At 37.8% G+C, this 22,658-nt stretch overlaps 1 protein-coding gene across 1 annotated transcript in view; it reads left to right on the forward strand.

Moving 5' to 3' along the window:
• The window catches only part of DPP10 (dipeptidyl peptidase like 10), a 298,673-nt gene that overhangs the window by 226,365 nt on the left and 49,650 nt on the right, over positions 1–22,658 (forward strand). The window contains exons 8-9 of the mRNA XM_075152780.1: positions 17,017–17,137; positions 21,346–21,500. Coding sequence (XP_075008881.1) covers positions 17,017–17,137; positions 21,346–21,500 — 276 coding nt within the window. The remainder of the gene's footprint in view (positions 1–17,016; positions 17,138–21,345; positions 21,501–22,658) is intronic.

A 22,658-nucleotide genomic window follows, 5' to 3' on the forward strand; every position in this document is an offset into this window, starting at 1 on the left:
AAAATTACCCTCTTGTTCCACAAAATGGAACAGGGTACTCACAGATAATAGGGCTTAGAAGCTGAAGCTTTTAGAAGAATGAAAAAAAAAAAAATCCAGTGAAAAAGACCTCACCTTATATTAAAACTATCTAAAAACAGGTGTACAAACAGAAACCCAGAAACAAAACAGAGCAAAATCTGCTTTAATTGTTATTAATAAAAGTACCAGTTCAAGAACTCTCTACCCCTCTGCTTTGTGATCAGTCACCTTTACCCTGGTTGTCTTGTTTGGAGGTTCATTTCGCCTTCCCCCCCACCAACACCTATTGCCCCACAAAAAAGCAAATATCTATCAGACTGTTGAATTGCTGTATTAACATGACATTTCCTTACAATTGCCTTCTCTTCAAAATTTTAGCTTTTTTCTATGGCTTTCAAATACTGTTTTAGATAATAAAAGTACTGCAGCAGAAAAGTTCTTTGATATTGTATTATTTGCCAAGTACCCAGATAAGCACTAGACTGATTTTAGTAAATGAGAAATTAGCAGGACTATGCTAGACACATACCTTGCTCAACAGATGCTTTAACAGCCATTAGTTGCTGAAAGCTTCATTTACTGTTTGCTCTATCAAGGTTCAAAGTACAACTACTATAAAAATTGATAACTTACATTTCTGTAAAATATTTGGCATGTGTTTTATTTTTGCATAATTAATGCTGTGGGTACTTGGCACCCCCTCCTGGCAAAAACACTTCCATTTGCAAATGAAGAAGAAAAAATCTCTCAGGGTTCATGAGCCAAGTAGAAGCTTAATTAGTGCTAATGAAGTAAGTCCTAAATAAATATATTTAATCTGCTGTTTTTATTTTCAAAGTCTTTTGCTCTTTTGACTTGTTGTATATTTATATGAGTAACTTAAAATCATGTACGAAAATGTCAAGGCTTTATTTCATATTTCCTTTTAATCATTATGCTAATGAGGCAAATAGCAGTAAAACTGAGAGGAAAATGTCTGCTTGAATTTATTCTGAAAACCAGGAAGAAACAAGAACACTTTAATGTGACATTAACCTCAGGTATGATTTCTTATTTAAAATGTATGAGGGGTTCCTTACAGAACTTCTGTACTTAAAAGCATATTTGGAGATCCTTTGTCTTCCTGAGGATGTTTCTATGAAGAAAGGGAACCTGTATGGTTGAGCATTGTCCACCTAGTTGAGTCCTAAAGGGATTTGACCATACTTCTAGCAAATGCTGAAGTCATGTCTTTCTGAAGGCAATGAGAAATTAAGGAGGGTACTAAAGCTTTTTTATTTTCTTTTCCAAATGTTTTTATTACATTTCTAGATTCCAGCTGGGAAACGTACTGTGTCAGAGACTGAGGTTTTGAACCAAAAAGTGAAAACATTTACAGAAAAAAGGCACACAAAAGGACTGTTTTAATAGCAACTTTTGACCAGCAGCTAAAGTTAGATTGTGTATTATTTTGCAAGTCTGGGCATTCTGTTATTTCTTTTTTGTGTTAGATGAAATGTGCTAAATGGTCAGATCCTGTTATGAAATGATATGAAAACCACTTACTAGCATACTTGCAAAAGCTTTCTGCTGCTTTATTTTTGATACAAGAACTGCTTTTTATCAGGGTCATGGTGAGCGTTGGCAATATAATATTTTTCTTCACATAAGAATTAGATTTATCTAAAAGTCTTAGCTAAAACTGTATTCCTCCTAAGCTGCTGCTACACATTGGATTTCCATTTGGATTTCTCAATCTAGCATTGTAAAATGTAAATGTTTTTTGCCTTTCCATCTAAATAATTCAATTCGAACTATTCTTCAAAGAAAAAATTAAATTATTAGTTTCTCTGAAGGTATTCTACTGAACTAATTTCCATTTTCAATTATTAATTTCTAGGTGCCCACTTCACTTAAATATAGATGAAGTTGGAGGAGAAGATAAGCATTAAATGCATGTTCTGTAGTTTCAAAAGTGATACTCAGTACGGTACGAAAGCAGTTTTCTCCATCTCAGAAAAGGGGAATGGAGAATGCAGCCAGAAAACACAGGCAGTTTTGGAAAACAGGGAAAAATGCATTTTTACATATCAAGGTTGGATATATTCAATAAACGTTTTGTGAACTCTAGAGAGTAGGAACATTTATAAATGGAAGCAAGGCTAAGTTGAGCATAGAAGAAGTTGCTTCATCATTTTGCTTAGTGAAATGCAGTGAATGTGTCCTGGTATCAAAGGTAACTTAAAAATATTGACTATTAAGGATTAGATATTGCTAGCCCTTTGTGAGAATAGCTACTTGGCTGTATCTGAAAAATGTGAAAAAATAATGAGAAAATCATATGTTTTATAGGAGCATTATTCCTCAACTACTGGTTTTCATTTGGAACAATAAAAGGCCCAGCAGCTTTATAGTGAATAAATCGAGAGGGGAGATAAAAGATGTTTCCTCTCCCCTTTCCCTGACTCTTATTCTATTATCACTGCTCTAGTATGCAGCTAATATTTGAATCAGTATGTAAACCATGCACACAGGTAGTGCACTTTTCTATCCAGTCTCCTACCAATACCTCTTTTGTAAGCAAATATATAGGAAATTTGACATATCATTGTGCTAGAAAGCGAATTATTTTTTCACATCGGTATTTGTGTGTGTGTATATATATTTTTACACACAGCCCCACGAAGATAGGTGCAAACAAGCAGAGACACACATGTTTGATAGGAGCAATCATCAGGACTTTTCTTTGCAGCAGCCTGCAGGGAGCGATGAAAATAGAAATACGCCCCTCTCATCTAGACTGTCATGTTGTTCAACATGTGTATGTGTAACAAAGCATATCTGAATATTCACACTTCCGTCTGTTAGCTAATATTAACTGCAAGTCCAATGGCTCATAAAATAGGACTGCTGTGCTTCTTGTGTGAAAATTGCATAGCTTTGTGTAATGCAGAAACAAGAAAATTATACTTCAGAAGTCTAAAATTCGTTAGAAATAGCCACCCATAAAAACTAAATACACAGTCAATGACAAGAGAGATCAAAATCTGATTGAACCTTTTGCTAAATCAGAGTTGGGAAAGATTAGGTAACAAGTTTTATTATGGACTGTATTTTCACATAACTCCAAAATCCTGCCCAAAATCATTGCAGGCTTACCTATGTCCATGGGTCATATAATCACTTACCACCTTGCGAAAAGGTTCGCTATGGTAGGGCGCCAAAATGTCAAAACAGAAGAGTCTGAAGAACTGACATTTCTAATGCATTTGTGGTTCAGGTTCTAAGCCAGAGGTTGTTTTAGCCAATGGTGAACACAAATTTTATTTACCTTTTGTAAAATTTTTGCAGAAGACTTGCAAAAGACTTCTGAGTCTCTGTGATTGTACCAGCGCCTACAGAGTTCAGCTAGGAACAAGCTAAAGGGATAAAACCAACTTGGCAGCAAAACCCCCTGAACTCTTGCTGTGTGGCAAGGCTCCTCAAGCTCTTCTGTTGATAGGTTCTGTTTGCTGTATGATAATATTTATTTTCTTATTTGGCACGTAGAGTCCAGCAAAAGTATAGGCAGGTTTCTGTCAGAGGAAGTGACAGCGACTCCCTTCTTCAGCAGGGTTGAACCTCCTTTTTCCCCTATGATATGTGTCCTTGAAAGTTAGTTCAATTGTTCCAGTGGTCAAAATAAGACGTCCTGGACCAGTTTAGATCAATGGGCTCTTTATGTCAGTCAACCAGGATTTTACCCATAGCATATGGATAAAGATGGAGTAGATGGTCCTTGTTAATATTTAAAAAAAAAAAAAAATTAAAGGCTGTATAGACTTCATGGATGATGATGTCATGACTCCCTGCTGAATCCCTATCAGCAACAGCTGTGATGAGGAGAAAAAACACCACAGATTACGACCACACAGCTTTGGGCATGTTCAACGCTCTTGAAGGCTCTTTCTCTCTATTTTAGCCAAGTCCTTCTTGATAAAGAGACATTAAATTCCATCATCATCAACCCGTAAATGTCCTTGCATGTTTTTTTTTCCCTACAGTGGGGTTATGACTTCCCCACTGTGTTTGCGCTGAAGGATCAGAGCAGATTAAACTCCTGCCGCACTGTGTTAAAGTGACTTAGGCTTTCATGCTGAGTCAGCCTGAGCCAGGCAGTGAAATGCAGGGGACTGCTTGCAGGGGACTGTTATTGCGGGGAATGTATATTCACTGGCAGCTTCAAGGCCAGGACAGCCCTGGAGAATAAGGATTAAAAAGTCAGGTATACTGTTGATTTGTAAGAGAAAACGAAGCATTGATCGGCAGGGAGAAAAGAAGGCTGAAGGACCCGACAATCAGCCAACACTTAAAACTCCTACTTTTGTGGAAACAAACTGGTATTAGAAAGATCTGTTTTAAGGTGGTGGAAACAGCGTTAATGAGGAAAACAGAAACCTGTGCAGATCAAAGTATTTATCCCTTTAGTTGGGGGCTAGGGTGTGGTGGAGAAGTAATACGCTAATAGTATTCATGTGCTCCTATAAATGTGCTATACGTATGAGCAAGGCTTGATCAGTAGTGACTAATAGGTATTGGTCACATAGATAATATTGCAGAACACTGCATATTTTCACTTCACTGTTTGTGGCAGGTGCCAGTGCATTTACAGAAATAGAAGAGAGAAGTTTTGTGTGGAAAGAATGCAAACAGTTATTTTCAAGTGTTGCTTCACAGACTCTGAACTGTCGCGAACAGAAATGCTATTATAAGAGTTAGTCAGAATTTTCTCATTCCTATTTGTCTCATTCCTAATGAGATATTTTAAGACAAACTGGCTTTCTTGCATTGAATGCCCTACTTCCACGAAGTGGTAAATGGGTGTAGAGTCTGTACAAGTAGGTGTCATCCGCTAAAATGTTGGCCCATTATAAAGACAACTGGCAACTTGAACAGTGTACACAGTGGGGCGACCAAGGCACAGGTACCATACGACAAGATAGGCTGGGTCAGCAATAGCGGCTGAAAGGACAAAGCTTTGTGTTAAACCCTGCCTGGGTTTCTCATATAGGAGATGCTTAGAGGCACCCTGGTCTGCTTCAGCATTTGAATAATGTACAAAGTTCTCTGGGATCGTCTACCACTGTAGGAATAGTAGAAAACTTAAATATGACTTTATAGCACAGCATTTTCAATTCCATCTTTTTTTCCTTTAGTCCTGTAGCTGTTAGGATGCTACATTCTTACATTTTGTCAAAGAAAACAGAGAAAATTCCTCCTCTGGCACCAAGTCCAGGCAGTTATCTTAGATATTATCCCATCTCTCAACATTGCCTTTTTTCTTCCGGAGTAACTAGGTTGAAAATTTTTCATTTTAGGTTCTGTTATGGATTGATCAGTCTGGGCATAATTGAAGGCATGATATCAGTGTGAGATGAGCCTTCAAAATACCAGACATAATTTAAAAAGATTTTACGGTAAGGGCAGATTATGATTTTATTATAAGTCTGTAGGAGCAACCTAGGCATGTAAGAGTGACATTTCTGTCCACACTCTTCCATGCTGGTTCATTAGTCAGAAGCTATCAGTAAATGCAAGGAACAAGGAGTGTGAATTCCTGAGCATACACTGTTTGTACATAAGTCTGTTATACACATCACTTGCACGGACGAAGACCAAAGGGCTGAGCAGTTCAATCCCTCAAAGACATTTTGCACAGTGCTGCAGCCAGTGTAGTTCTTCAGGCAGCTCCACGGGGAGGAAGCAGTGGATCCAGACTATCAGCTCGGGGGCAAGGCAGTCTTACTGTAATCTTCTGTGCAGTCACAAAGATTTATAAAGTAGCTTTTTGCGTAGGTCGTAGTTCAGATATTATATGTGATTTTGTTTATATAACGTATCGCACAATGTTTGCACTCATGAGTAAGTTATCATGGGATTAGGCAGGGTGTGAATTTAGTGAACGTCATGATCCAATATCATTGGAAAGGCAACATAATTAATGTGTGCCTAAACAAAAGAGGGCAATGCTTCCTGACATTTATTGGAAATCAAGGACATAAACATCAGAGTTATCATGGAGTGGCTGATACTCTGTGAGTTCATGGCCTGCTTTATTCCATGACATTACTAACTAATCTTCTAGCTGCATTATGAGCGCATCCTTGCTATTGTTTACAGTAGATTTATAAACTATCTAAATAGCAATTAAATATAATAGCCTTGTAGATTGTTTGCAGTTGTTTAGAAACAATTGTGCTAACACATTACTGTGATGCAGTGGCATTAATCTAGACAGCAGAAAAGTGGTGCTTCACTGTTCCGTTCTGTTGTTCATGCTATGTCTGGCAGCTTGATGACTGCAAAAATAAAATTAACATATTGTAACTGACAAAAAATAAAAAAAGCGGAACATGACATTGGGATGTATGTGTTTTGAGGTCTCCATGTTTCATGCTGATCAACAGCTACTTCTTCTCTGCCTTAATTACAACATAATCAAAAGGTTTGAAAGCTTCCTCTGAGAAAATTCCTGTCTAGGTCAATCACAATCTTTAGAAAATTGGTACCTTTAAGAGTGAATATAGTTATTATTGCTTACAATTATAATAATTTTGTTATTATCTATTATTTGTTTTCTGCCTCATTTGCAATGTGTCTGATGATTTTGAAGCATAGATCATATAAGGGTAGATTTTTGCCTACTGCCATGCTTTGCTTAGGTAGCTGATGGTACCTGCTGTGCCCAGTATCTGCATAATTTAGTGGTCTGTGGCGCACATGGAACTATGGGGTAAGAGCTGGAACAAGTAAGAGCTGAACAGCTCTGAAAATTTTATACCAGTATAGATTGAACTGCAAAAGAAAAAAATCTACAGAGAGGAGATCAGAGCTGTTCTGCACTACTGGAGACTTGCAAAGCAGCTGTATTGCGAACTGCATCAGGCATTTTAGCCTGCAATCCTTGTCCGTGGGAGCTCACAATCTAAATAGACTACAGATATAATGTAGGGGAAAGGGATATAACATGAAGCTGCTTTGCAATATAATTCCATAAAACTTTCCTTGAAATTGTCATCCTGTAACATACATGATCTGGATAGAAAATTTGTAAGATGTGAAAAAAAAGGGATTTTGGAAAAAGTCTGCATAATTGTAACTGACAAAGTCACTAATGAATACTCTAATCATCCAAAATTCACACTTATAAAAGCTTTATAAGCCACTTTCTTGGGTTTTATGTTATCCAAAATATAGTAATTCTCTCTGGTTTTGGAGATTGCTGCAGGACCTGTAAGAAAGACATCAGCAGAATAATCAGTCGCACCAGTGAAATGCAATATAACTGTTTTGGGTAATAGTTTGCCACAGAGACCTGAAGGATTTTTGTGGCTCACTGCAGCATTGCCCTGTGGCTCTTGGCCATAGAGGAGCTTTGAGGTTGGAGGTTTAGAGGTTTGGATTGCCATCATGGCGCTTCTAACTAGGTACAATAAACAACTGTTCCTATATAATGCTGTATGTCCAGTTCTTCTGGATGATGCTAGAAAGTGTTTTCTTCCCAAAACAGGCATTTTTTTCCTGTGAGAGGAATAAAGAAAATAGCAGTTATACTGTTGTTGCATTGATACACAAAACACGTAATCTTAAGTACACCTTGCTCTTCAGTGAGAAGCTGCTTCCACTAAATGAGATTTTGGCAAGGGAAGAGGGCAGAAAGGGGTACTCATCTTCTGTAGCAGTGGGTATAATAATGGTCTGGCAATCCCAATTTAAGTCTGTAAGTCCCAGGGGTATAGTAAGTGAAATCATAGATGACAAGAAAACATTTGTTCAGTTTGGACTTGAAGAAGAGAAGAGACATTGCACTGTTGACTAGGAATAACGTAACCAGTGGCTCTAGTAGAAAAAATGTGTCTATCAGGGCTTTGGAGGATGTTGAACAGTGGTAGAGAAGATGCCAAGCCAGGTCTTTATTTGCAATGGTAATTCATAGACAGATACTGTGGCTGATTTGCAATATTTTTTAAATTGGTGAAAACTAATTGTAGGTTTCTGAAGTGGAGCTATTTGTGTGATTTTTTCAGATCTGTGAACCATAAAGTCATAACAAATATGTTAAGTATTTAAATGAAAATCAAACTTGTTATCTTGACAGCAAGCGTTGAAAAACCACTACCAAATGGTTTCCATGTGGTTGCAGGGGTTTGATTTTAATTTATTCCTGTAATCCAAAGTTAGTTCAGATAACATTTACATATCAAGGGAAGTGCATAGATATCTGCATTTTCCATAATTGGGGCCAAAAGAGAAGTAGGAATTGAAACCACCTTTTTTTCTAAAAATCACTTCAAAATCATTTTAAGATGAATGATTTCATTTAAGATACCACTTATTTATTTGTTTATTTAAGATCACTTGCTTGTGCTGAACTTTGCCTATGGAGCAGCATGTTGTTCAGGAAACAAAGAACATTGACTCTTTGGATTTATATAATATGTATGCGTACATATATATATGGCTATGCAGTATAAACACCGCCAGGCAAGTTTTGATCGATCTATTTAGCTTCAAGCTATTTTTTCCTCATAACATTTATGTGTGAGGGCTCGCTGTGCTGGTATCTTTGACTCTGGGTTTTAACTGCTGGTTAAACTGGCTACGTGAAAGCTATTTAAACTGTGCTTGCGTATTGCACTCCTTTGGCTGTGGTCTAGACAGCATAACAAGTTTTTCTCATTCCCCATTGCTGTGTGTTTTGTTCCACCGCATGCTCCAACATAAACTCAGGACTAGGAGAAATACAGCTGCTGTGTGTGTTGTGGGATCTTCTTTCCCTTCCCAGTACGAGGTTTAGCTGCAAAATAGTGCTGTGCCAACTTAGTATTGTACTGAAACTGGAGAAGTCATGGGCTGATCTCTGAAGAGCAAAGTACAAAATTTGCTGAGTGACTTAAGAAAGTATTTTTTATTTTACTTTCTTCTGTCTAATGAATAGCTCATATTATTTGTATTAACAGTTGTTAGCAAGAAAACATTTTTCATCTGGAAATTTTAGTGACTGATCTAACTAAGGGCAGTTGGATTTGGCCCTGGTTAATTTATGGTAAGACAGGAGACAGAACAAACGGTAAGAGGCGAGCCCAGATGGAAAAACATCTTGAAGCTTTTGAAGAATTAATTATGCAACTAATTAGCTGGCAGTCTCACAAGAAGAAGGGATGGAATTTTGCCATATGCTTAGGAAATGAAGAAGTCTGGTAGATCCTGTGCTGAGATGCAGCTATCAGCCATGATGGTGGTGGAGTCAGCTGGTTAGCCAGACTATCTACTGGGTGCACAGGACCACACTTGTTTCTGCGTCAGTAAAAATACTTAACCCATAGAGCAAGAAGTGCAGTTGAGTGGTCTGTTACGTAGAACATTGGGCTCTGAAGACACCTGCACTAGTCCAAAGAGTGGTGAGCTGTGTGTCCTTGCCAAGGTCACGCAGGAATACAGCCACAGATGGGCTGCCTGAAGATGCTTTAGGTCAATGTCTTTAGCACTGTCAGTAGCAACTGCTGGAGTTCTGCAGGCAGCAGCATTTCCTGAACGCCTGAAGGTCTCCTTCTGGGCATAATCAGAAATGCCTTAGTCTTGTCGTAGCTCATATTCCATATGTGAAAGGTAAGGAAGACTGTCATGTTCTCTGGGGTATCAAGTGGGAGTGCTGAAGTTGTTCCGAGTTGGAATAGTTATTTGTATATTTGTTGATCAGAGAGTCTGTGGAAATATATGACCATTTCCTCAGTTCATAGGTAGGACACTCACCTGTACTGGAAGAAACCAGTGCTTGTTGTACGGATTTTTTTTTTAACCAAAGGTGTATTGGTACAGATGCCTTCTTTGTTTCCCTTCCAGCTCTAACTGCTCAGTAGCTTAAGAGTTTGGTTGGCCCCTTCCTTGAACTAGGCGTTTGTCCTGATGAATCCATGTAATGAGAAATCTATTGGTCATGCCATTAGTCACACTCCACTGTTTCTTTCCTTCAAGACAAGATGCTGGGTTCTAGGTATTATCTTTTTATCTTGAAAAGTTAATTTCAGGAGCTATTAAAAATTATATAAGGGTAAATTGTGGCTGCAAAGGCCACTGACACTTGCAGTTTGCATTACACATTTCTGTTGTTATTGATGGCAAAATCTATTTGTGCTGATGGTATCAATCAGGAAGTCAATCAATCAGGACGTCAGACAAATCTGCCATGCTCAAACTCTGGAGGATTAATTAGAAAAATTCACTCATTAAGTTAGGAAAGTAAGTCCCTGATGTATTAACCATTATGGGATAGGTGTCCAAGTTTTCCCTATGATCAAGAGAATTTTAAAGGCTGTGCTAACTAATTTTCTTCTGTTTTATTTGTTAGTTGTTAGTGACTTCTGCTATCATTTCACATCAGGTAATATGGAAATATTAGACTGGGGATGTGCAAACTTGTGCCTTACAGGAAAGCTATACCTTCTCATGGCTTTTAAACTGTGGCCACACTACGCTAAGTTACAGGCCAACAAGTACCTGGCTGCGGTACAAAGTGCGGAGGCATACCTTCAGCTTGGGCAAAGCATGTCTTGAGTGAGTAATGTTGCTTCTAGACCCAGGATGGTTCCCTCTCATATGGGGAACAGCAATGGCAACACATTATACCTATATGGTTAGTGTTTTAGTTTAAGAACTTGTTGCATGGCAAGCTACCTTATGACATTCATACAAAAACAAGTTTATCCATGCGTGTGTTAGAGAAAGGACGAATGCTAGATTGTTACGTATACCTCCTTAACCTCAGCTTTGTGAGGAATATCCCTTTCTCAGTTTGGTAGCTTTTCTCTGCAAGTAAGACCGATGACTGGTTCCAGAGAAGGAGATAGGTTTTGTCAGCAAGGGCTGCAGCTCTGAGATATGTTTCTTTTCCACCTGAAGAAAACCGGGCTTTTGCTTATAACTGCAAGTCTGAACTTTGGTGTCTGGATGAATTTCTAGGATACATGCAAATATCTGAGAGTGACTCTGTCGCAGCTTGCCAGGGCTAACCTGCTGCTGGCAGCCTCTGGTAGGGAAGCTTTGGTAGAGAGCTCAAAGCCCTGCTTCGCACACAGTCGCTGCTTCTGTGCAGGGTAAGCGATCGAATGGTGACCTCCACGCAGCTCCAGGCAAACTGCTGCTACTGCCCAACTGGTGCGTAAAAAGCTTGAACTGTTGCCGACATGCTGCCCTGCAGTCAGAGTGACTGAGTGTGGGTGTGCCCATGCAGAAGGCTTCAGTGGAGCACCTAAAAGGAAAAAGTGGGGTATTTTCCTGTGATTTAGCAGCTTTTCTCTGCCTGCAGTGTTTGAAATTATAGACGCACAGGGGGCCTCTCCAGCTATTGGTACGGGGTTTGCCCTTCAGCCGTGGGATTAGATGTCTCTGTGTTTTCACAGCTGTCTGCCATCTGGAACTAACTGCTTGGACTGGGTGCTCTGCTTAAGACCTCAGCTCGAAATAAAATCATGTAATGGTGAAACATGTTGCAAACAAGAAATAAGTGTTTTGGAATAAATTAATTTAGAAGAAGGTTTATGAAACAATATTTCAGAGGCTGACAGATGTGGAAGAAGGGGAAGGATTAGTGCTGTAGGTAAAACATTAGAGCAAGGAGAGCCTCAAATTCTTCACAGTCAGTTGAAATAAATGTGATCATTATCAAGAATTAATCTGTCACTAATCCAAAACATTCTTGCAGATGTTTTCATTAATTGGAAAATACTTAATAAAATAATTAAAGAAATGCTTTGGTTTTTTCTTCATTTGATTTAAGGCTTGATGTGATTAGCTGTGCAAAATCTCTAAGAAAACAAAAAGTCAAATAATTTTGAAGGCCATAGATTTTGATATTTATCCCCATTTACAGCATTGTTAGCTAAGGGTCTTAGCTAAAACATAATTTGAAATGTTTTAAAAATACTTGGGAAATAGGTGGTGAAAAGAAGAGGTTAAAAAAGCCGTAATAATAATTTTCATATAAGATAGCATAGCCTTGTTCCACTTTGTGCCTTTTTCAATTTATTTTCTTATCATCATGCCTGAAAGCTGTGAAAGCATTTTGGGCACAAAGCCACTGATGTATTCATGAGAATACCTGTCTGATACGCAGTTAGCAACTCCTCTTTTAGCAATTTTGGAAGATTCAGTAGTTACATTCAACATTTTAGTACTCGTGATGTAGTAATTAGACCCAAGTGTATACTAAGAAAAGCCATTTTACTTCTACTTCCTCCCAAATACCTGACTGGCGGTAGACTAGCAAGGGAAATTTTTGTTTTATGTGACATTGCCCAAAACACAATATACGAAGTGATGGAGTATGTGAAAGTCCCCACCCTGGAAACCTTTGGGCACGTGTTTAATTTTACTTACTGGAGTCAGGATTTTAGGCACATGTACTGGCAAGATTCTGCTCTAAGAAAAATTTTTTTTTTTGATCAATAATTCCTATCCCAGTGTCGTGATTTGCTGTCTGCCTTATAGTATTTGAGAGTTTAAGTCTCTGTTGTAGGAAAAGTAGTAGTCTGAGTTCTCTCCCAGCCACTTGCTCTGTCTTTCACTGAATTTTAAAAACCAAACTCTGGCTCATAAATTCAGCTTCTATGTATTGCTGTACTGCAACTAATCATCATCAGCACCTAAAAAATAAAAATTTCCATCCAGTCTTTGTGTTTTTGAAATAAAATCTTGGAAATATATTTTAATGCAGCATAACGTAGAACTGTAAGGAGTTTTCTACAGGTATTGTTTTCACCAGAAAGCATTGGTGGCAATGTTTAAATTAAGCAAGAAAGCTAAAAATGTACGAACCAAAGGAAAGGAATTTGGGTGATTTGTGGGGAGGGGAGAGTTTGACCATGATATTTAAGGACTTCCTCTGCTTCTGAGGCCTAAGGTAGGATTTTTTGTGTGTTTCAGCTGAGGAATATTTCCATTTCTACTCTTAGTTGGTGTGCTCACGATAATCTACATAAAATAAAACCAATGTCCGTTTTCCTCCTGAAGTCACTCCACAGTTGGCACCACCTCAGGCAGCAGGAGGAGCATGGAGTGGTGTCATGGCCGCAGCAGGCAAACGGGAGCTAAGGACTAACGGGGGAGAAAAAGCCCATTTCACTGTTCTCTGGTAAAACCATAGTTGTTGTGGGCATGCTTCTAGTTGCGGCTATTTCAGAGGGACACGAGGGCAAGACGCTTAGCCGCCCGTCAGTGTTGGGTGTGCAAACGCTAGACAAAAGCGAACAAGATCTATTCACAATCTTGTGAACAAAATTAATTTCAAGTGGTGATCTGTTACAATTTAAGTGGTTTTAGAGCTGTATATGAGGTACATTTGTACCATATAAATATTATATTGGGAAGAAGAATTCACAATGAGTAGGCCTTTTAGAAATGTCTTTCTTGGCTGCATTGCTCTGGCAGTAATGTAAGATGGGAGATTGTTTTTTGTGGCTACACAAAGTACTTGTGCTGAACTGAACCCACAGCTTGGATTTACAGAGAGCGAAGAGCCTCTCGGGCCACGACTAGTAGCCTTCACGATTATGTGGTCACTCCTGTTACAACTCTGCTGCCTGTTTTGCTGCAGAAATCAACATTTACACTCCAAGTCCTTATTTCCAAGACATGAAGGAGTTAATTACGGATGAGCACTTTGGCATGATCAGGAATGGAGGGGAATGCAGCCCTGACTGCAGGGGTTAGGCGGCATCATTGTCAGAAGTGTGCACGATGCCATTCCTGTTGGTACAGACAGCCGGTTGTGGAAAATGGCACCTCCTGAAATATAACAAATATTCAAAATTATAGATGAGATTAAATGACTAACCATAGAGGTGTTTTTACAGCCTCAAGCATGAGGATATTGATCTTTTGAAACGCTGCAGGCAGTGCAGAGCGATACTTGCCAGTGTGCCAACCCTAAATCATCGATGTGTATTTACATGCTGTTTAGTTATGTGGAGGAACACGAACGGTTATATTTCATAAACGTTTTGGAAAGGAACATAAATCCATCACTTTTAATGTTAAATTCAGGTAAGCCATGAGCTCGAGGCTTGCTAGAGAGAGAGCCGCTGGGTGGCTTTGAAGTTTTTCAAGAACTTTAAAATGTTCCAATCCGTATCTTCAAGAAAAAAATTGTGCTTTGGTCTAGCTTTCAAAGTTGAAAGAACACGTGCCATGAGTGATGAGGAGAGAAGGGAAACTTCAGATGACAGAGCATACTAAGAGGATTGTGGGGATGTTCAGAGGGTGGCTGAGAACTGGTTGAGGATGGAGACAAAGTCACTTTAGGAAATGAATGGGGAATAAAGCTGAGGAAGCCGGCAATCAGTGGCACAACAGTGAGTATTCCTTCTGAGATATCTACTTATCTGAAATGTGTCAAATGGAATTAGCAATGCCTGCTAACTAGTAATAACAGCATTAAAGACCTTTTCATGGTCCAGTCATAAAACAAGTAGTTCTTAATCCTGTACTTTGACTGGCAACGATGGCTTTAAAGTAAAATTTTTCATTGCAGAGAGTAGACACTATGGGTATCTTCACCATTAAAAATACAAACAGCCTGAAAAGGAGGGAGAGAAGCAAAAAGTATACTTCTGATCTTCCAAACTGGATTAGATTGAGCGCATTTAATTAAAGAAGTTTAAATAAAATAGAATCATTTGATCAAGTAGGCTTTTTTTGTAGTCTCCTGAAAGCAGTTGTTTATATAAGAAGAGATTGTCAACTGAAAGAAATCGCTCTTTACTAAGCAATAGTCAATAGAGTGTTCCCACTACTTACACTGTAATTTAGTCTGATAGGAATGTTTTTAGTTCACTTAAATAGCAAGTACTTGGCTAAATTATTTTGGTTTTCTTGGTTAAGCAATTAACCATGCCTTGTTATTACTTGTATTTGTTTCTTTTACCTTACAAAAAAAAGCACATTTTTACTGTGGAAATATACATTGACAAGGAGTGTTTGTCAATGTTATTTCAAAAGCTTGATATGTCCAGCTTTCTCTAATCCTTGTTTGCTCTTGGTATTAATGCTGGGTCAGACATCAGCTTCCCATAAATTCTCAACTGTACCAAATATTATTTATAAAACTATAAACATAATTACTGGTCAGTACATTTTGGATTGTTCAAACTGGATCAACTATTTTTACATCAGTTTTGAACTCACTGCCGAGTTTTGAATTTCTGACCATAACGAACTTTGTTCCAAGTCACCCTTGATTTCCAGTAATGGTTAAAATCATTGCATCGCTCATGGTATGAAAAAACTCAGCTTTATTGCTTTATGCAGCAGAAATCATGAATTGGCTGCTGTTAAAAATCCAGAAATGCCATTAGTTTGGGGACTCATAGAGAAATCTATTTCAGATGGCAATTTAGAAGCAAAGAGAACGGCAGTAATAGTGATGATAATACTCTGCTCTCGGGTTAGTATTTTCCCACAAGTTGTTTATCATAGAAGTATGAGAGAATGATAAATGACTAGGCTTTTAAAATGGTGTTTGGTGGAAATATATTTACTTCATGCTAGCAGTCCCTGAGACTCCGTATATCAGTGTACATTGATGAAATCATGGTACAAAAATTTCTATTGTGTGTTGCTTCTCTAGTGCTGTTAGCTTCATTTTCTTAGTGTGAATCAAGCATAATATTGATACTAAGTTGATTCCATTATTAAGCTGTTCAAGCACATATGTGGCCATTGTAATTTAATGATAAAGCAAAGAAAAAGGCTGCAACTCTGAGACGATTATAGCTGAAATAATAGTCTAGTCACAGGCATTGACAACTCAGGAAAATGAGGTATGCAGGAGTACAGGCAGAAAGGATTAAGAGCATTATTACAGGAAATGCTAGTAGCTGTGGTTCTGCTTTTTATAGCTGTCTGTAGCTTTTGGCTTGTTAGTATCTCTCATGTTTTTTCTTATTAACCTGGGCTGGGAAAGATAGTGCCAATGAAGAAGTTTGGGACAACACGTACCTGAATTGTGTTGCATTGAAGTGCTCAAAGGTCTCTGGGCTGGTAGGAGAAAGTAGTACATAAGAATTTCTGTGTCATAAACCTTCCTTATCACCACTGCATTTGTCTCCTGCCCTTTTTGCCATCCCCGTACTCCTCCAAAATCTTTTATTAGTCTTTTTTTTCTTTTTTTTTTTTTTGTTTTTTTTGGTTGGTTGGTTGTTTTTTTGGCTTTTATCTTTCTTTTATTGCACTTCATCATGGAGCCTGGAGCTCAGTCTCACAAAATGAGTGAACTTGAAATCCTGTGCAACAAAGCGAGCAGGGAAAGAAAAGCAGTCAAGGCTGAGAAGTGGCAGTGAAGGAGGAAAGGACTGTCTGTCTAGTCTCTTACTCGCAGGAAAGGGAGGAGGAGCCTAGACTTGAGAATAAAGGGCATTTATATAGCACACTTGAGGTAAAATGTTTGTGTGTCAGAGCCAGAAATAGTGCCAGCAAGCTGAGAAAAGTTAACGGCGGTCTGCTGTTTATTTTTGCTTTTCCAGTATGTTCTCACACCATGATATAAAGCTGTAACTTACATTTATGATGTACGTACTGTGCTGTATGTACTTGCAGAAGTGTGTCTAATTTCACAGCTAGGAAAACAGATGATTTTATTAGAATGGAATTAATGGCAAATTTCTTTATCTATTCAGCTGTTATAAAACTTGTCTCCTGTATGATTCTGAGAAATGTAATAATATTTCTTAAAGCGAATAGAAACATTTCAACTGGGAAGACAGTTTTAAAGGAAGAATTTGGCTTGGCATAAGTATTAAAAGTTTGCTTAGTTTGTCCAAATTGATAATAAAAGGAAATATGAAATTAATGTTTGCGAAAACTCATGCTGAATTATTCTGTAGACTGTTCTGAGCCTGGGGAAATTATGTATTCATTGCTGAACATCCATTTATATCTACCAAAATGTTCTTTTTTTCTCTCCATCCCTCTTACCTGATCCAGATTTATATTTTTGAAAATAATATCTACTATCAGCCTGATGTAAAGAGTAGCTCATTGCGCCTGACATCTTCAGGAAAAGAAGGAATTATTTTTAATGGAATTGCAGACTGGTTATATGAAGGTAAGCCGGACAAACATATCTGTTTATTAAAACAGAAGAGAGGTTCTTGTACAGACCCAATAGCACAAATCTATTCATTTCAGAAAATGCTATCTAAGGTTGTTTTTGCTTCTTTGCCTTCTTTTTTTCTTGCAAGATTGCCTTTGTATCTATTCATACTTTATATTGACTGCTGTTTTGCATATAACAATATTTTCTGAGAAAGAGGAATTTATTTTCAACCAGAATGTATCAAATACATTATGAACACCAGGTAGTATGTAAAAAATGCTGTAGTAGTGAAATCTTGATGTGAGATTTTACTACCAACTTCAGCGGGGCTGGCATTTCAAATATAGCTATTCAAATAAAACTAAACACTCTGTATGTTTTGTTTATCTAGAATAACTCCATTCATACCTTTGGAGCTATTCTGGGTTTACAACGCAAGTGAGGAGGGAAAGGACTAAGTTTGTTGCTTGTGTGAACAACAGCGCCGATCTATTTACAGTTAAAACATCCTAATAGAAGGAAGGCATAGAAGAATCGTAGCATAGAAGCAGAATTGGCTACATTTTCATTTTTACTGCTGGCTACATAGCGAAAGGTGATCAAAGATGATACTGCCTGGTGCCTCTTTTTTTATCGGTGTCTCTCCTTCAGTCTCGGTGGTGGCTGGTGTGCTGGGTGTTAGCATGACCCACGAGAGGCTCCAGCCCCTCAAGCCAGGCAGTAACATTGTGCCTGACTTTAAGAATGTGCTTGAATCCAATTTAAGTGTTTTGCCAGGATCTAAAAGTGTCATCCTGTTACCTCAACTGTGGCTGCTACTTTTGCTTAAATCAACCTGGGCTAGCCTCCTGGAAAACTTGCTGTTGCTGGCAAGCAGTGCCAAAATAGAGTGGAGGACAGCTCAGTCTGTGATATCCGCTGGCTTCTGAAGCCGTCTTCTGCGTAGTACCACAGAATGTTTCTCTCTGCAACCAAAATGCTTTTAACATAATAATAAATAAATAAATAAAACCCCATAAAAATAAATAAATAATAAATAAATAAATACTAAATAAATAAATAAATAAATAAAAGTAAACCTTGAAATTAGAATGGTAGTTTGCATCCCTTAGCTACGTAAATGCCTACATCTGATAATTACGCACTTCCAAGATTTCTATTAATGTTTTGAAATGTTTTAATGTGGTGGCATATTTCAAAACTTAAGGACAAAGGAAATCTTTGGAATGGAATATAGTTTTATATGCACTTCATATTCTTCAAATCTATCATGACTGCATGCAAACTGAAGAACTTAAACATATGTAGCTCATTGAAGTTGATACAGTATCTCAAGTTTTTGCTAAAACAAAGTGAAGTTAGTAAGAGTCACAGTCATGGATGCAACAAGACAATTCTGGCTCCAATTCTGCGAGCATTTTGAGGACCCCTGTTCAGAAGAGGGCAGCCTGTGTTTCTTTTCTCTTTCGGGTGCAGCTGGGTACAGCATGGAGCTGCAGTGAATGGTATATAATGAAGGATCATTATACAGCTCTACTTCACAGAACAAAATGTAATATGAGATTCTTTCTTTAAAAAACATTCCTTGCTAGTCTGCAAAGGATCATAAGGATGTCATGGGATAATTCAGGCTGGAAGGGACCACAAAAGGTTACCTAATGCAACTGATCAGTTCTGGTATTTGCCAGGCGTTTTATTTGAGTTGTCTGGAAGGAATGGAGTAGACCCCATCTAAGAGTTATACAGGTAGAAGTTTAAGACATATTTTAATGGAAGAAATATGGGGGGTTTTATATGATTTGGACCTCTGCATTCATGAGATCTACATTTAAGAGCTAAAGAGAATCAAAACTAATCTCTTTTATTTGAAACATGCCAATATGCTTTTTTTATTTATTTCATATTTCAGCTTACACAACCAGTGTCTGAAAGAGGTTGATGTGGATTTTTTGTAACTTCATTTGTTTTAAAGATCAACAAAACTGTTGATAAAACAAATGACTGTTCCTTTAAGTAGCAAATATTTCACGATGAACAGAAAAAGAAAATGGGGTAACTTGGAAAGAACAGGAGCAGCTAGCACAATAATGACAAAGATGCTTGTCTGAGGTTATGCTCCTGCTTCTCTGTGCGTGCACATCATTCCTACAGACACATATTATTAATTAATATTTGAGGACTGAATGGCTTTAAAGCTTCAAAGAACTTCTTTAGCTGACAACAAAACACAGACCTTTTCATATGTGCTGTGAGTGATTTTTGCCTGTGAACTCATGGATATGTAAATCTCATACCTGGCTGATTTTCAAAAAGGCCATGAGCCTGCTTCTGCTTTTTTGAAAAGGAGGCCAGGCATATTCATCCAAATATCTTACACCTCCCAATCAGTTACTGCCCCAGTTTGTTCTTCTTATTCCCTGTCTCTACAGCTATACACATACCTTTGTCATGAGAAGGAAAAGCAAAAGGTGTCTAGTCTGGGACTAGAAAGTTTCTGAAATGCTGTGAGAGGTGATACGCATCCCAAAGCCTTCCTCCTGATGTGTGTCCTAAAGCCTTCCTTAAGTGATTTTGCCCATTCTTTTCCAAGTTTTTTAATCCCTGGCCCAAATAGCTGTTGCATTTCCTGACTTACAGAGAACTCTTTGGGTTCCCAGGGATACAGGCAGGCAGTGGGCTCTTCTCCACAATATACGTAATTAAAGTCAGGGTAAAAGGGAATTCTGTCTGTACAGGTTGGAGGACCACAGTCCATGTCTGTTGGCATGAATGAATATACTGCTTCTTTCCCATTAACCATTGTTTAACTTAGAGCAGTCCTCTGCTTTCAGTAGTGTTTTTAATAGCATCAGAAGCTGAGCAGGCTGAATATTGTCCAGATGAAGTTAAGAGATTTTCAGCTGAATTGAGAACTGTTCCTCCTTTTGACCTCATTTGTTTTCTTTTATCATTTCCATGAGTTTGTTATTAGCGTTTTACCTTACAAAGCATTTGGGAATAGCTTTTCTTTGTGTGAATAACCTTGTTTGAATGCAAACAGTAATATTTTAAAACAAACACAACTGTGATTTTTGCTATCTGATATTCACCATTTATTCTCTGCTGTTCTCCTGTGTAAAAAGTTTTAGTTATCCAGCCAGGGAGAGAAGCATGACCCAGAATATATGACTTTGAATGTAAGTCCCAGCTTCATTGCACCTAACCTTAGATAATTCAACCCGTTAAGCTGCTTCAGAACTTTCAGAATCTGATTAGCATCTTGGAGAGTCTCCATTGACAATTTAAGTAGTTTTGTAGGTAGGCTCTTAAATTAGATATGCAGTCAGGCCTTTGTTCCCATTAGTATGCTATTCTCAATTAGTTTTCCAGCCAAATTCTTCAAATTTAAATACAAAATGCTCAGCAAACAAGTCAACATATCAAATGCGTAATAAAAAAAATCTAAGTCTTTTCACAAGTGGAAGACAGAAGGCCCCTACAGGGTGAATTTGGAATTGGTCAGGAGCTGCTTTACTGGGATTCCAGGAGTTTGGGCGCTGCTTCTATGGTTGTTTCTGTTTTGTTTCTCTTGAATATGGAATGACTATAAACGTAAGAAAACATTGCATGACATTTCTGAGAATTACTTTTATTTGGAAATCAAATAAAATTTGGATAAAAATAAAAAGTTTTGTTTGGATTTTCAAAAAAGTTACATTACAGAAAAACTGAACTTTCTAAGAATTAGAGCTGACCATTAGACTGAGACAAGAAAGTCAAAATATTGCACTCCAAAAATGATTACATAAATATCACTGTGTGAGGATCTACATGTTACCAGGTGCCACAGCTCAGAGAAATCGGGTATATTAAAGTTTTATATTAAAAGAAAAAAAAAAAGATTGACAATTCTAAAAAAACTGTCCAAATAATTTAAAAATTAATTAAACATATCTAATGGAATGCAATAGAATTAAGCATATGGCAGTTACAATCATCTTTCACGTTTAGATGATTTATTGACGTCAATGAAAATATTCATTTGAAGAAACAGTTAAAGTTTGGTCTTTCGATATGCCTTGTTATCTAAACATTCAACCCGGGATAATGTGAAATTACTGAAATTACGGCAGATGCATTTTAAATAGGCACAGAAAGAACAAATCAGTGCCAACTGAATGAACTGGAAACGATGTGATAGTTATTTTTATGGACCCTGAGGAAATCTGGTTTTGCAGAGGAACTTCTTCATTCTCATATTGCCCACTGGTGGTCTCCAGACGGTGAAAGACTGGCATTCCTGACCATAAATGACTCTCTGGTACCGAACATGGTTATTCCCCGGTTTACTGGAGGTCTATATCCAAAAGGAAAGCAGTATCCATATCCTAAGGTAAGATGAGTGTGAGTGCAGCCCCCACCTCCTCTTCCTCGTTCAGTGATGGTATTCAACCATATGGAAGAAGTGTTTCTAGACAGTAACAGAGGCTGATTTTGCTCATGTTGCTTTTCAGGAAATAGTAATTACATTTTTTTTTCAGTAGACTGGAACACCTTTTGCTGGAAAGAAACCATTGGGTGAGGGAGCAGCAGACAAACTAATTTGTAGTAATTTCATCATTGATATATGGCTTGGTAAAATCAATCCAGCATTTCTGAGAGAAGGGTAATATGTTTGAAGGACTGCACAGAAAAAAAGATCCTGTCACAACTGCAGTGGAGTCATACACTGTGTGCAGAGCACAGGGCATGTTCCATTGCAGTTATATAGATCTCAGTAAATTATGCTGTTATTAATAAATGTGACAGGCTGGCCTTGAATAAGGTAAGCCACAGTAAAATCTTTTCCTGGCCATCAAAATGAGAAAAAAAAAAATATAAAAAGTAGAGCTATCACTGTGTTTCAGAAGATTTAGAGAAGGGTTTTTAGATTCCTGCTGGAAAGTAAAAGAACAGCCCAGACAGGGATAATGCCTGAAATCGCCCCTCCTTTTCTGGGGATTTCCTGATTAGGTGCCTCCCTAGCCATCATTTTTGTGCTGAGCTCCAGCACTGGTATTACCTTCCAACTTACCAGTTTATTGCGTGCAATTTCAAAGTGTCTGAGTTCCTTTCTGACAGGATATGTAGGTCCATGTATGTGGTACTCCTTTGACCTTTCAAGGGAAGTTCATTGAGGGCTTTAGAAAATATTACTGTTACCCTATTCCTGCTATTGTTTTTTGGTGATGACCCTTTATTCTTGACGGGTGGACAGTTAGCCTGTACCAGGTACTATGAAACAACGCATGATATAAATGTAATGTATTTGTGCTATGAAACAATACTCTACAATAATAAAGTAACAGTATTTTCAGAGGTGGTTTGCATACTTGCATTGGCAAAAGGCCTTGAGTGACAGAGCAGAGAAAAAAATAAGGAATATTTTTAAAAGTCAGCTTTGTAAACAAGAAATGAGTGATTCCATTTCATTAGCAATTCAGCATAAAAGTGATACACAATACCACTTCAGTAATTTTGTTAATGAAAAAACATTATCTTTATTTAATGT

This window comes from Calonectris borealis, chromosome 6, assembly GCF_964195595.1.
Source record: "Calonectris borealis chromosome 6, bCalBor7.hap1.2, whole genome shotgun sequence".
NCBI classification, from domain to species: domain Eukaryota; kingdom Metazoa; phylum Chordata; class Aves; order Procellariiformes; family Procellariidae; genus Calonectris; species Calonectris borealis.